This window comes from Parambassis ranga, chromosome 17 (assembly GCF_900634625.1).
Source record: "Parambassis ranga chromosome 17, fParRan2.1, whole genome shotgun sequence".
NCBI classification, from domain to species: domain Eukaryota; kingdom Metazoa; phylum Chordata; class Actinopteri; family Ambassidae; genus Parambassis; species Parambassis ranga.
The window spans coordinates 2,575,556-2,591,729 of NC_041037.1; the positions used below are offsets into that span (position 1 = coordinate 2,575,556).

The 16,174-nt window shown below is 43.6% G+C and overlaps 1 protein-coding gene across 5 annotated transcripts in view; it reads right to left on the bottom strand.

Annotated features, from left to right (window-relative positions):
• Positions 1–16,174, bottom strand: part of ptprfb (protein tyrosine phosphatase receptor type Fb) — a 144,757-nt gene that overhangs the window by 50,712 nt on the left and 77,871 nt on the right. For all 5 annotated transcript variants that reach the window (XM_028428005.1, XM_028428009.1, XM_028428008.1 and 2 more), the window contains exons 5-8: positions 12,268–12,456; positions 8,419–8,529; positions 1,266–1,535; positions 16–597 (exon numbers count right to left, since the gene is read on the bottom strand). In XM_028428005.1, coding sequence (XP_028283806.1) covers positions 16–597; positions 1,266–1,535; positions 8,419–8,529; positions 12,268–12,456 — 1,152 coding nt within the window. The remainder of the gene's footprint in view (positions 1–15; positions 598–1,265; positions 1,536–8,418; positions 8,530–12,267; positions 12,457–16,174) is intronic.

The window sequence follows — 16,174 nt, forward strand, 5'->3', positions numbered from 1 at the left end:
GGGTCTGCTGCTCACCTCCCTGCTGGGTTTTGACTTGCAGGATGTCAGACGGCGGCCCATCACCCACAGAAGTGAAAGCCAGCACCCTGAGGCTGTAGGTGATGTCTGGAGTCAGGCCTGAGATGGTAGTCAGGCTGCTGTCATCTGTGTTGTGTTTCTGCCAGGCGCTGAGCGGAGCCGTCATGTCGGAGCTGTAGTAGACCCGGTAGCCTCTGATTTGCCCATTGGGTTCCTCCGGTGGTCCCCACTGCACCAGCATCGTGCTGGCACTCAGCATGCGCGCTTGGACGTGCAGAGGCGGCGAGGAGGGGGCCTGTTCTCCAGTGCGCGTCTCCACGGGATCGCTGGGAGGCCCGCGGCCAATGTTGTTGACAGCCATGACACGGAACTCGTACTCAGAGTATGGGCTGAGCCCGCCGATGCTGTAACGGGTGGTGGCCACACCTTCCACTTCCTGGAAGCCATTTTCTGAGGACTTGGCTCTGTACTGGATCATGTAGTAGGAGACAGGTTCCGGGTTTCCAGAGTCCCATGTGAGAGTCACACTGGTGGCTGTGGTCTCAGTCACAATGAGGGAGGTGGGGGGCTTTGGTAAGGCTGAGGAGAGAGAGGCGAGAATTTAGGAAGTGAGAAAAACTGTGACGTCTGACAGGTTTGATACCACAATTCTCTGAACATAGACACATCACAGCAACACACACACAGCTATCGATGAAAAAAAGACATGACTGCCTATGTGATTCTCCCTACTGTAACTCCAAGTGAAGTGATTGTTTCATAAGCTAATTCTTATAGTACTGTCAGCAGCCATTATTCTAAAAATGAGTAGAAAAGCAAGAATGAAGGCCCAATTTCAGCTTTAATAATCGGCCCGGCTATTACTGACAATGCAAGAAAATTGGAAGAGTGGTTCCTGTTGTGACAAATACAAACAAAATAGAGGGTCTGCTTTGTGGCTTCCTTGAAGAAGGGGGTCGGTATTGCTGTGGTTCCTCTAATGACTGTGACATTTTGTGTATCGATCCGCTGAGTGGGAAGTGAACTCAATACAGACAAAAACTGATAAGAGTGGTTGCAACGGCTGGACAACACAGTCACAAACACACAGGTGGGTGGAGGCTCGCTCACACCGAGGAGAAAATAATGAAGACAGAATTTCACTGAAGGCAAAGCTATAATAATATCAACAAAAAACACATTCTCGCTCTGAGGAAGCAAGTATTGTGTATAAGATATTTTAAAGCATGTGCATATGAAGCTCTCACCTTTGACTGTGACCTGAGCTGTGGCTTCAATCATGCCCAGAGAGGAAATGGCTACGCAGGTGTAGTTAGCCGACTCCCGTATGTTTGTGACCTCCAGCACGTTGCGTCCCATCGGCATCTCTTCCTCCTTGGTCAGGTCCACGTCATCCTTGGTCCACTTAACGTAGGGCATCGGTGAGCCCACTGCCACGCAGGTCAGGTTGACGCTGCCGCCCGGCATCACCTCTTGGTTGGTGGGTGGAATGGAGAATCTGGGCGGGACTCTTCGCACTAAGGGGGCGAGGAGAAGAAGAAGAAGAAAAGGAGTAAGGAAGGACCTTAGGTAAGAAAACCTAAGGTGAAGGTAAGGTGTTTTTGGCCTCATAGTATACCACATGGCTTAAAGCTAACTCAGAAAAGCTAATAGAATGGAGGGCTGAACGCTTTTGTCCAAATGTGCAGTGCACAATGGGAATAATAGGACTGTCACAAAATGGCTCTGGAAATTCACAAGAAACCTTTGAGGGGGTGTTTTATCCTCTTTCCTATAAAAGGGAATATAATCAAAAATAGCCCAGTTTTGCTAGAGACCATGTCTGGCCCTCTTTTGTCAGAGTGTCAAATGGTGGCGAAAGTTGCATCACTGAGGGACCCTGCGGAGATGCCATTGTTTGATTTCTCCTTGCGCTCCCTCGCTCTGGCTCCTTCTGCCTCTGCCTGTCTTTCTCTCTCTCTCTCTCTCTCTCTCCCGCTCTTTGTGCAGTTCTGATATGCAGATAGGCTGACATTAAAAAGGGGTTCCCATGGAGACAAGAAGGGCCCATTGACGTCGCCAGGGACAAGGCAAAGACCAATGCAGAGGCTCCATGCACTACTGAAAAGCTAGCCAAGAATAAACAGGCAGCCAGCATTTTACATACCACTTGTTTTCCATCTAAATAAAGATGCCTACCATATTTACACATTTTACATCTTTTTCTAGTAACTTTTGCAACAGACTTGACACGGTAAAGAAAGTTGACAGTGCTGTGCAAACATCCATCAGTGTCACGCCTGTTAAATGTATGACATGCTGAAAATGTGCCAACTACAAGAAGGGGGAGCTCTAACTTCTTTCAACGTGATTGTGGAGAAAGTGAAGTCAAGCCAAACACTTAGCTCCCCACTGAGGACCCATTATTGCTAACCCACCACTGCTGACCGTATGTTTTCAAGACACTACAGCATGAAACTATCCCTGCAGAATTCATACTGCTTGTTTCCCCTAATGCACTACAACATCTCTGTGTCTGTCTGGGGGAAGAAAAAAAAAAGCTCTTGACTGTAATTGCTCTTTTGCACCGGTCTACATGAAAATGGATTTTCAAATATGAGTCGCCCTCCACCTTCCAATCCACCCCCCCCCCTTTCTTCCCCTCCACCCATCCCTCCCCGATCTAATTTGAACCGGAACGTCGTTACAGCCATGCTTGTTATTCCCCTCATTATGTGGTGAAATGGAAAAACACAAAAGCACCTTTTGAGATTCCAGTCAGGAAAAGGCTGGTTCTCTGGACTGCACTATAATAAGAGTGTGGGGGGGGGGGGGGGTGCTGATTCACACTCATCTGAATTTTCCCATAATAATTGAGGTGCTGTATGTAGACCTACTGCTGTTGTAATTAACAGGCCCATGTGAGTCTAAATGCTTGGCTCAGAATCATACAATTATTAATATTCCATATCGGAGCCACAAAACTGTCACGCATGTTCTCGAATTCACACAATTTTGGCGCGATAACAGCCGCAGCAATAAAGAGTTCACTCAAGAGTAGTGAAGACTGTCAAACACCCTTTAACGACTCATTGAATGTGAACTTTCAAAAGTTACCAAACGCTGGAATGAAATGACACATTAAACATTTACAGCAACCAAAACTTTTGATCTCTGAGGTTCATGGGAACACGGTGTCAACATGCAAAGACTGGACAGACTGAGCGGCCTGGGAACGGGACGGGGACAACATTCTCAAGCAATGCATGCACAAGAGCTGAGGAAAGATACGGGATGGGATATCAGCCTAAGCACGCAGAGGGGAACGAAGATAAAGGAGGCACTTGGAGCAATTTTCTCATATAAATGACTGAACATGTGATTTCCAGGATGACTAATGCATAACATGCTTTCCTTTGAGCACTTTGAGGAAAAAAGTATTCCATTCATGTTGGCGGCCACCTGTGTCTTCTCACACAACTGTGACAGACATTTTTTTTTTCAGAACAATGCTTATGAAAAAGAGAGACCTGAAAGAAGCAGGTCTAATGTAAAACCATTAAGCTCAAAGTGTCTGTTATTCTTTCATGATTCCATAGACTAAACAGTGCTAAGAGCAGTCAGTCAATGGGGCCTGTGTATATTGAACACTTAATGTTGTGAATAATTCATGGCGTGCGGTTAAGTTTGGAGAGGTGCTGTGGAACAAAATGACTAGAGGGCAGGTAATTGTTATCGATTCTCCCGAAGCCTCTCTCCTGTTGAGAGCGGCTTGGAGAGATGGGCTCCGGGACTCTATCAAAACCACAAAATAAGCCCTGTCTTCACTCTGCCTGCCTACTTGCTGGATACCTATAAATTTAACTGCCTTGACAAAGTGCCCAAGGATAGCAGAACCTGTTCAGTCAATCAATATCTGGCACAAACTGGCACAGAGTCAGCAGGCTCCCGGGCTTTCTGGCAGGAGTGCTGGGCTACCATGATGGCTGATCATCCCCTCTTGTCAGCAGACCGCCAGCTCATTCTTAAATATTCCACAGGTCAGCTCTTTGCGTGGTAAGGTTTTGCAAAGGGTGCACAAGAAGATTTTCACAACCTCTGCCTGGGACAACGTGAATCATTAAACTATAAAAATATCAGTCTATCAATATGTGACCACCAGTCACCAGTTAACTTATTAATTATTAGTGGTTATACAGTAAAGGAAAGGTGATCTTTGGAGTAAAACCACATCTGTGTCTTCTCATTAGGACAACATGTGTCTATCAAATCCTTCAGGCTCTGGGTGGAGGATGCCCATGGTGGTAAAACAGACATAATCCCCTGAGAACAGCTTTGTCAGTTCTGATACCCATGTCCCTCAGTGGGAATGCAGGGGTGTTGCTGCCTAAATACCTGACAAATCCGGTTGCCACCTGAATACCAGAGTAATCCATCACACACCTCTGATGGGCCTCGCAGAGGCAGATGGAAAAGTCTGAGTGTGAAAGCATCTATAGCTTGTAGTGTAGAGCAGATGACAGGGACAACATGGGTGCGGTTGGGAAGAACGCACAGCAACGTAACACAACAAAGATCTAACAATGACTTAAGCTAACAGCTCGGGGACTCCTTTGTATGTGTTGGCAAGACTAATCGAAACACGGTTTGGGGGAGTGGCGGGGAAGGCATGCGAGGTCTATTCAGGGATTCATGCAAACAAGTAGACAACACCACACATTAACAGTACGGAGGATTAGGGAGAGCTATTTTTGTCTTGTCTTATGTCTTCATCAGAGGGAGGAGGAAGGGTGGAAGGGGTGGAAGGGATCTCACCTAAAATCTGCATCAAAAATGATGGGAAGTGACAAAAGTGAAAATGACAAACCTTCACGCTGGTCTGTTTGTGGATGGAGTGATTTGATGGAGGTGAGCGATGGAATGAAAAGACACAGAGTGAAGAGGAAGACAAGAGTGAAACAGACCAATGCTTCTGTAGACACAGCGGTCAGTTAGTGACACGAGAGGCAGAGTAATGCATAGACACAGGAGCCGGGGAGGGAAACTTGCTTTTAACTGTGTGTTTTTGTGTTGTCGCTGTGTGTATTAAAACCCCTGGTTTACAAAAACACGGTGTAAAATGTAAATAAAAACAGAAAAAAACGACGGGGTGGGCAGGGTCATGTTTACCACAGTGCTGCAACAGCTCTGCTTTTAAACAACACTCGGTAACAGCTCTGGACCTGAAATCTCCTCTTATTACTGCTCGATATAGGAAACTATCTGCACAACTGATCTGGGGCCTCTTAGGTTCAGCAACATGATGCTTTTTTTTAAACAAACCTTATGCACAATGCAATTTGGCATTGTGTTGCTGCAATAAACAATGCTGTCACCTGGCTGGCAGCATCTGAGCCCCAATCATGTATGCTGGCTTTTGAAATGTGCGACGGTAACACGATGGATGGTTCCACACATCCATGATTCCTTTGTTTCTGATTGATCAGGACAGTTTTTCACTTTGTCCATCTCACATGAGCTCAGGCCCAGAGAAGCCATCAGTGTGTCTGTATCCTGTTAATATATGTAATTATTTACATTGCAACTTGTGTTGAATGTAGAGTTTAGTTGATTAAATCACTGAATTCCTCATATAGCACAGCAAATTATTACTTCAATTTAGATTCAGTTTTCTTATGTATTCCTCGGTGCATGTTAATTTAGGGAAGCTGGATATGCCTTTTCATAAATCTCCTCATAAAACTGACGTGTATTGATCACCTTGCAAGTTTCCCTCCTTGACACACACACACACACACACAAAAATATACACACATAGAAGAGCATGAAGATACTTTGGTAAAAGAGAAGCCCAGCTGCAGCACTTTATCCTCCGAGACATATTGACATGTCACATGGATATATGAAGGAGTGCCAGCAGACAGGAGCTGACACCCCCTTCTCTGTTCCGGGATAAGCACTTGACAAATGAGCGCTCATGCACAATCACAGCGCGCTTGTGATTCTGCCCACGTTGATGGAGTCCTCCCTTTAGAGGAGGGTCACCGAAAGTGACCCACAGGCAGGAAAAACACGGCACACTTGCAACACCTATGTGTACGTGCACACTCATCTAATGGATGACAAGTGGAAGGACGTAAATAAATACACAGACAGGAAGGGGAAAAACAATCCATGAGCCCACTCTTCCCTGCTCCCCGCCCGCACGGAAATATGAGGACATCACTCTCTGGTGGCTCTAAAATGTCAAGACGAGGGAGGTGATGGCAGTGCTGGCGCTGTGTTTGTGTACCTGCAGACGAGAATTGGATCAGGTGGCGACGGTGAGCAGAAAAAAAAAAAAAGCAGGAACACATTTGTAGACACGAAACACTAACCCACAACAAGCACATTTAATGCAAGCCTGACAGGAGTGTGTGTGTGGTGGGTGGGTGTTAGAAGGGTGTTGATGGAGAATAATCCCATGGTTCCTTCTCTCATGTTAATCTTTTCTATGTCACCTTCAAATAACTTTATTAGCATTTCAATGCTACCCAGAGAAGGAGCTGGTTTAATGTGTAATATTTTAGTGTGTGTTATAATTTACAACATTAAAAAGAGAACATTGAAACAGTTAATCCCTGCACTGAGATGAAATATGTTGTACTTCACAGTCCATTAAGAATGAGTGTAATTATTTGTTCAAGTGTGAAGTCATTTTACTGGAGGTTTGACTTTGTGTTTAAGTTTGACAGCAAACGTTAAAAGCAGTAAAATCTCCTCTCAAGTCTCTCAGAAAAAAAACACTTATAACATCAGGAGAGGAAGAGAGGCATGTCAAAGGCCAGTTGTCTTGAGTCCCTCATGTTTTAAATCCAATCTAGCACCCCGGTGATAGCGCCGCCCCAGGTCTCATCTCCTCATTCTTGCAGCGGTAACAAAGACGGAGTGAAAACATGGCCGGAGCCTTTGTTCTCCATTCCAGGCAAGTACACTTTTAAAAGGTTACGGTTGGTTTGATTTCTCTCTCTCTGCTGGTGTGGTGAGGCTGGCGGAAAAGTTGGTGTTAAGGCCAGTGGGTTGACAGCTACCTGGGTGGTGTTACAGACTAAGTTGGCCTGAGGGCCCCGCTGGCGCCACGCCACGCAACTACTGTAATTACTTCTGAGGGGGAGGAAAAAAAAGGCAGCATCTGCACCTGTGACAGACACGTCCTGATTAATAGACGAGACTTGAATCACCTCCTTGCCTTTGCTGTTTGGCTGACTACCTCTCCCTGTCAAGATTTAAGATCTAAACCTTCTGGAGCCCAGAGTGTTTAATCTGTAAATTCGATTCCACCGTGGTCCTTGAGGATGATTTCTCTGAATCCTCTGATCCAGGAGGAGGTCCTGTCTGCTTCAAAAACATTTTTTCTTGGTTACCTGCCTATGAAGACAAACGGATGCCTAAATATTAACAATGCATATCTGAGCTCTATATTCTTCTACACAGAGTCTTTATCTGGCATAGATGAGAAAGAGTGGACACTAATTTACTTAATTTATCTTGAAAGATGGCAAATGAAGTCAATAAAATCACTCATCTGTAAAATAGCCTGCATGATACACTACTGTATGCTTTTAGCCAAATTAGTGTATATTCAAGTGTGTCCTTTTTCTTGCTATGACACTTTCACAACCTCCCCCTCCACCCACACTCACAACTGGCGCAGCTATTCTGTTTAATGTACATCAGACATGGTGGTGTTATCCGCAGGGTCTGACCCTGACTACTCTCTCCTCTACACCAGCTTTTTTTTTTTTTTTTTTCAGGATGGTTACAATGGTGCCTTTGCTCTGCATTAGTCTGCTCACGGAGACACCACAACAAAAACAAACCCTAAAAAAAAACTCCAGACCGCTCCGTGTCTGGGGCTGTGCGGGATGGAATAATGGAGCCTTTCGATACAGTCAAAATAAAAAAAAAGAAAGGAGCCCTGGCATCGGTGCCAGCAGAGGAAACGGCTTCAATGCAGCTGTTTTCACAGAGGCCGCACCTGGTCGAGTCAGCAGCCAAACAGGAGGTTGAGGTTAGTTCAGCTTATTGGTATGGGAGGAACGGCACAGAGTGAGAATGGGTTGAAGGAGAGACAGAAATAATGGCACAGACGTGGTTATTGGAGCAACGGTTAAACAATGCCGGCTGATTAAAACTCTTCTCATGTTGAAGGTGAAGCAGAACTATGTTGGGATATGAGAATCAATAATAAAAGTTGTTTTCTTTGCAATGCTGGAGTGAAGAAGATGTCTATCAAGTCTGCACATTCCAGAGAAGAGCTTGAACCATGCCGAACAACAGGTGTAAGAGGTGTTTGAAGGGGAGAGACACAAACCATGGAGACGAGAAAAATGTTATTAATGATGGATTAACTCCACAATTGAGAGAGACATTTGACTTTACCTCGTACGTAGAGATTGGCAGGAGCAGAGTAGCGAGTCCCAGCACTGTTCATGGCAACGCATTCGTATTTCCCCTGGTCCGACTCCTCGCTGTTCTCAATTTGCAGAGCTCCTACGTAGAGGATTAACAAACTTAGCTGTTTTGACAGTTGCAGGAATACCAGATGTAACTTGGCATAAAAAAAACCACAGCAGATATCTGCGCTGTGACTCGCTACATCAGCAACTAGTCTCACCCAGACATGGATACAGTTTTATTGCATGTAAAAAATTCGAATTGAGTATTCACCTAGGAGCAAAAAAGCCGTGACTGAGGGTCAAATCATCATTTAAATAACACATCAGAGTCTGATTAGGACTAGCTGACTGACATCTTTGTGTCATGGGGGATTATCTGTGCTAGTCAGCTGAATAAGAATGAAACCAACTGCTGTTTATTGTCAGGTAGGTTTAAGGAAATTTATGTAAAGCCTGAACACGAACGCAACTCTTACAAATAAGGACTTCAGATACGCTATTGATATAAAATAAAAGGCAACTATATTTAAATTAAAGGACTGAGTTCAAAGGAAGCAGTCAGTCCAACAGCTGCTGGAACAGGTTTCTTTTCTTCAGTCATTGTTGAGTTAAGCAGTGAGGTGTTTATTGACCATGTCTCACTGAAATGATACTCCTGCCAGATGGCTTAGATTAGCAATTCACAATCCCAAGAAGCTGTAGTCATCAGAGAGTAAGCTAACATGTTGTTACTAACAAAGCATAAAAAGCCCAGGAGACCTTGTCTGGCTGTGGTCATTCTGACACTCCGTGTCCACAGCTATCATGTAATCATTGCTATGGAATTGCTAATGGCTGACAGATGAAGCAATTCCACAACAACTGAAAGGAGTAGCCAGCAAGAAGAACCTTACCTGCACCGCACAGTTTGAAATACATCAACAATGCAGAGCTACTCCTCTCAGCAACACTTATGTATGTCACAAAGCAGCATGGTACGAGCGGCGAGCCACCATGCAGTTTGGAAATGACAAAAATACTCAGCATAAGATGATGTCAGAATACATTTTTCACATCATGCACAGTATGAGATGAATGCAACAAACAGGTTCACCACCAACCAACCGTAAGGTACTCAAGACCAAAAAAAACAGAAGTGAAACAGGGCGGGGCTGTGACATGTGATTATACCACCTTAGATCTCATGACAACACATCCCTCCGAGGTGTTTGCTCGGCTTGCTGAGCTCATCGTTGTCTTGATTCAGCACTGACATGCACCTGCATACTAATGCTGGTGTCACCAATCTGTCAATCCGCCAGCTCTCCCATGGGAGCAAACAGTGTGGGTAGTACAGAAATGTAGAAGGTTACTGCGATGGCAGTTGTCAGACTGCAATTACTTCCAACTACTTACTTCCAAGCACTGGTGGATCTTCGACAAGGTCATTTCACTGTTTTACGAAGCAGAAATTACCTGAGGGGCACAGAGGCTGCCATAAAGTTCCCTTAACTCCTGAAAAGTTAAACATCTAATCGAATATGGGCTTTGTTAGGCGCCACGGATGCACAGACAGCCTGAAATGCATTCACTTTGCCCCAGACTTCCACTATTTGGCTCACTGTTGTTAAAGGAAAATCATACTTTCAGGCTGGTGGGAAAGTAGGTGATTTCCATAAAAAGGGGTTGAAGCTTCCATCTTAACAATCTCAGCCAGGTTTCCTTTGCCCGTGCTGGGGGGGTGATGCTGCATAGGCTGTATGCAAATGCACTCATTTACATTGAGGCTGCATAGGAGAGGCAGGTTGATCCTTTAGTAGTGTTGGCGGTTGGTGTCTTTAGTTTAAAATGTTTGTCTCTATGTGAATGTTCAGCACAGGCAAGAAAAAAAAGCCTGGACCTCTGCACTCCCATTCTCCTGACATCAGGGTTGGTGATCATTTGTTTGTTCAGGAGCAGACAGCAGACACAACATGTCGGGAAGAGATGAGGAGGGAAAGCGCTAACAGAGTGGATGAACCTGGTGATGTCAGGGTGGGTGGGGCGATGATGCAGAAGGATCTGATGTGGGTGTGAGGGAATGGTGTGGACGTGATATTTTCCAACACACTTTATTCATCATTCTTACCTCTAATTGGTGTACCACCTAGGTGGGAGTAATTTCGATGGAAACAGGGTTGAGAGATTAGTTAGTAATCCACTTGGAGCAGTGGGAGAAAAAAACATGGCGTCTGACAGGCCACAGAAAAATCTGATTGAGAGTAGAAGCCACTTAAATGCAATGCAGGAGCAGTACACACAATACTCTATGATGCAAGTGCATGCTGAAAAGACAACGGCACTTGCTTCACAGCTGCTTTAAAATGGCAGAGATGTATCTTAATTAAGTGCTGTAATTTAAGATGGCTTCCACTCTTGGTGCTGCTGACAGCTGTTAGTAAGATGAGCAAGAATAATTAATAAGAATCATTCACAGTAAACAGAGACGGACAGCGAGACGTATTTACGTCAGGGGTAGTAAAGAAGTTAGTATCTCTACAGCGTGAACGATGGCGCGTGAGAGGATACAGCAAATATAGTCTGTGTGCTCATTAAAACACCGAGCATGAGTGATGCAATAAGAACAACCGGGTCTGCCTTCTCTGTTAAACTGTGGCAGCAAATTAATGTTCCTGTTCCGTTGTCAAAAAATTGGCCTCATTTCAGGTCACACGCAGTAATGTAAATCCTGACACAGCAGCAGATGTCAAGAAAAGGGTGGTGGATAAAAAAGAATTGTTAGTCTGAGGGCATTACATATCAGCACATTTTCAGGCACTCGCGACGTATGTGAGGAAGAAAACTAATTAAAAGTTTGTAGCTGGAGGTAAAAAAAATAAAATAAAATAAAATCACTGTTTTATGCACGATTATACACTTGCAGTAAACACATTATCAAACAATTAAAGTTTGTCCGCATCTCATTTGGATCTAATTTGTTGCTGGATGATGCTGGACGCACCAACTGACCCAGTGTCCGCTCATCTTTTAGTCTTTGACCTGAAGCGTGGCCTGACACTCTCTAAGCTGCTTTTCCACAAAGTGGATTCTACCTCACTAATTCCCCTTTTTATACTGAAATTAGTGAGCACATTGACACCTTTCCCATTGGCAGTAGATACGTCGGCCTGCTCAAACACAGAGTGGATCATTTGGCTTCGGTTTGAGTTTGAGCACTGCTTTAACTGCTTTAACACATTCACACAGAGGCGTCATATATTATTTCACTTTAGCATTCACATTCGGTGCTGATAAATATCAAGGACGGGGTAATTTTACTAAGGAATAATGACAGATTGAACCCCCCTTTATCTACTGTAAACGGAGGCCAGATGGTAGTGGGTGCTTTGTCCAGTGTAAAAGGAACTTTTATAGCTTTAGTTCAGGGTTCATGACGTGAACCAGTACATGCTCCTGATCAAGAGGCCACTAGTTTTTAGACTAGCTCATTGATTTTTATTATCGCACAAGTTTGAATCCTCGCTCAAGCATCATCGGCCGGCCTCACTGTGAGCCAGCTGCATGTTTAAGAGCGGATTAAAGATTATTTAAAATGGTGAGAAAACATCTTTTTTGGTACTTTGAAGGTTAGAAGCTTCCTGTCAAAGACAGCAGAAACACAAGCACGTCGTTCCAACTTCTGTTACTTTGTAAGTGGCTGCTGTGCAGAAACTGTCAGTGAAATAATCAAGGTGACAATGACGAGTTGAATAAAACTTTCATGTCCTTAGTAATGAAAAAGAATACATAAAAGGAAAACAAAGGCCTTTTGCTTCTTTTCAGTACTTGGTGTACAGTTCTGATCAAAGCGTACCTGAGCGAAGTTGTTTGATCCGTCCATTGCTGTTGCTTATGTCCACAGGAAGCATGTCCTTGAACCAGGAGATCTCCGGGTCCGGGTTTCCGCTGGCGGCACACAGCATCGTTGCAGTTCGGGTCTTTTCAACCACCTTGAGCTGGGGTCCCATGTCAATAGTGGGGAAGCCATGAGGGATCTGGTTCTCTGTGAATATGCAAAAGAACATTTTGAGTTTAGTTTTATTAAGGCCAAAAAAAAAAAACAACCTCTGGACAGAGTAAGCTTTCAACTGCTGTGTGCATCAAAGCGGCTGAGTTGCCAAGGACAGAGAAGAGGATGAAAGAGATGAAAATGCATTTCAGGTGTGGCAGACCAAACAGTAATCAGAGCATATACACACAAATACACAAAATTAGTGTAAGGAGAAGATACTACAGGGGAATAGGAGATGGGGAACAGATTTAGATTGGGTTGGAGGAAAAAAACTGTGATTGATTATCATAGCAGGCTTACTGCACAGCACAGGGAGTCTCAGGTTTAGACAGAAGAAGGATGGCTGTGATCTGCTGTTGGGTACCCATGCATAGATGAGCCGCCTTAGGCTTAGCAAATGAAACAAACCTATTTGAATAATCCAACTCATCATAATGAATGTAACAGCATATCCATGAAAACACAGAACGTATAATCCCTACAGCTGAATCTGGGTTTTCTATAATAAAAAAAAAAAGGTTTGAAAATGATAGTATCCTGACATCACACCATGAGGTCATCCTCAGACAGGCTCACCATACTCAGATTTAACAATGATGTCTGCACCATTAATTATACTGCATTTAATAAAGATGTTTTTCTTAAAAAAACAAATCAACAGTTCATGCCAAGGCCTAACTGAGCTGAGGAACCAAAATCCGAGCCTCCAGCCTCATGCTCATAGTAAATCCCAATTTAACCTCTGGACAGCAGTAATAAAGAGGAAACACGATAGCCTTTGAGAGGTCTTATTATCGGCGTGCTCTTGAACTGGTAATATATTTTATCTGTCTCTCTGTATGTAGATGTGTCATTGGGGGCAAAGTGTTAAGATGAAATAAGTGCTAATGATTGCAGCTTCAACCATGAAAAGATACCAAACTGCAGGTTATCTAACTATAAGCAAAGAACAGGAGCTCCGCGGTGATGAAGAAAACGAGTACCAGAAGACGCTGAGGGAAATGCTATTAATCTATTCATCAATTATCTATAGCCATTTATCCTTTGCCAGTCCCGGTGGAGGGGAGCCTTTTCCAGTGCATACTGTGTGACAGGCAGGCTGCCGGTTTGTCGGGCGTAACAAAGTGAATGGTTCACAAAAAACTGAGGAGGGGTTAGGTGAGGAGACTGAAGACTTCTCCACCAGGATGTCTTTTAAGGCATCTTGAATGTGTAATAAGTATATTAGACGCCCCCCCAGACCTCCTTACTGAACTCGTCAAAGCCAGAAATCCATATGTAAACTTAAATGACTCGAGCATGAATGGGAACATGGCTGCGTTTCTGTACTGATACTGAGCCCAGCAGTTGTTCCCCCCTTCACCCTTGTGTTTGGCCTGTAGCCCGGATCGTCTCAAATTCAGATGTAGTTGACAGATCTCTGCATGGCCCTCTTATCTTTGCGGTGAGGCTCACTTCCTGTCTAATGATACGGAATTAGTTTTCAGACATCCCAACCGGTACCTCTACAAAAGAGGATACCTGTATAAAACAGACAACAACAGCACAATGAAATAATACCGCACCGTTTGTCATTGCATGAATAATGGCGGCAGTGTTGTGGTGTTCCTCTGTGGTTTGCTCTCTCTAACCTTCACAGAGAAAGAGAAGGGCAAAGGTACACACAGACGGAGACAAAGACTAGAAACATATCCTGTGGAAGAGGTAGTCATTTTCTCAGTATTTAGAGAAGGATTTTTTAAAAATGGACACTAAAAAGATAATGATTGATTCCTCTGCGAGACGCATTTTAGGATAAAATGTGGGGAAACTACTGAATTATGCTAAACCTTGAGGGGACTGAACTCCAGTCTCACCTACTTACCAAACACTCAGAATATGTTCATAATGGATCATCTCAGAGGAGGTCCCTTTGTGCCTGCTGACATGGACCCAGTTTTTACCCACACACACACACACACACACTCTTACACACTCACTAGGTCAGCCTGCAGACAGGGTTCTTGTGGTTATAGGCTGTATGAATATTGTATTTAGTTAATTGATCAATAAAAGCTTCAGTTTTACTATGAAAAAAATCTATTATATATATGCAAACACATAAATATTATAATAGATTTATCATGGTTCAATGTGTTATGTATGCTGTTTGTTCATGGACCACATAACTGAAAAAATCCACAGTCTCAGCTGGAAAATTGTGTATCTTCTCTCTACACAGCGGAAACCAATCGATTCAATGTGACATGACGCTGTAGTGTCAATTACATCAAGCCCGTTACCCCTGGGGGCTCGTACGGGAGGACTGAGAGGTCTGTCATACCTGATTCTGAAGTGCAGATTGATCCATTTCCTCTAAAAACATTAAAGTTTGTAAAATATAGAAAGAAATAGCTTTCATTACTAAGAGGAAAAGCTATTCATACCATAATGTTTATTTTGTGGAACTACGCTTTCTTTCCTTCAAGAAGCTAGAGTATTGCATTGCTGCCTATAGAATATTTATGATGAACATTATTGGGAAATGTTCCTGGGATGTGACAAAATGCTAACCATTGGTAAAAGAGGGTGAAAGACCCCAGAGGAGTTATTACACGAGTCAGCGGCTCCGTCATATCAGGAAGCACAAACAGGGACTCATTTAAAAACTGCTGGAAAGCTGGCACTTTAATCTATCCCTGAGTTCTGCTCCGTGTTTGCAGTGCAGGTGAGCTGTTATTACCACTGATGGACCTCCACAGTGTTTCCAGTGTCTCTGATTAGTGGAAAGTGGACCATGGTGTGTCAATTCTAACATGGGAAACTGTTGTACAGCAGCTCAGCCAGGGCTGCATGTAAGCTCATGTGATACATTATGTAGGAGGAGGAGCAGAGCTTCTATAGTCAACGCATGCAATGCTGGTACGTCTTGTATATTTTACACTGAATTTAGTGCATATATGGAGGGTTTATAAACACTACTCTTTGAATCCTCTTCTAAAGAGAAGGAAAAATGTACCAAAATGGATCAGGAGGGCTGAGTAGTCCATGCTTACACACTCACCACAAACAGTTTCTCAGAAATGACATTAATTTATGCACTGAAAGAGTTATATTGTATTAATTATATTATAGTGGCAAATGGCAGTTTATTATTCTAATTTGGTTTAAGCTTCATGCTTACGCTGAAAAGGTTACATTTCTTAAGACTTTTCAGCACACGTCTAACAGAAAGCTGCAAAAAAATAAGACGTCTCTGGCAAAAAAATAAAAAAAGAAGATAATTGAAAGTTCTTTCAATACACTTATCAAAGATGATGTCAATCTGTTGGGTGAGATTTGAGCCCTGTCTGCAATTGCAACTCGAGCAGCTGGCCTTGTCTGCCAACTTGTCATCCCGAGAAGACAAAGACATGCCTTTGTTCAGTCCTCTTTAATTTGAAGAGAAAGAAAAGGGAAAATTGGAGAGAATCCAATGTGGGCAATGCAGGTTGATGTTTGTCAAGATTGAGGGAATTTTTAATAATAATAAAAAAAAAAGCTCTCTTGTGCTGGAGTGTAATTTCTCCTCTGTCTAGTCCAAGCAGGAAAATATGAGGACGGCAAATATCCTCAGATAACGTCACGTAGTCGCTCCATTACAAAGATGAACAGTGCAGCGGCACCAGAAGAAAAAAAGTAAAAGCAAGAAATGTCATGAGTTACACTCATAAGGAGATGAATGTGTTCT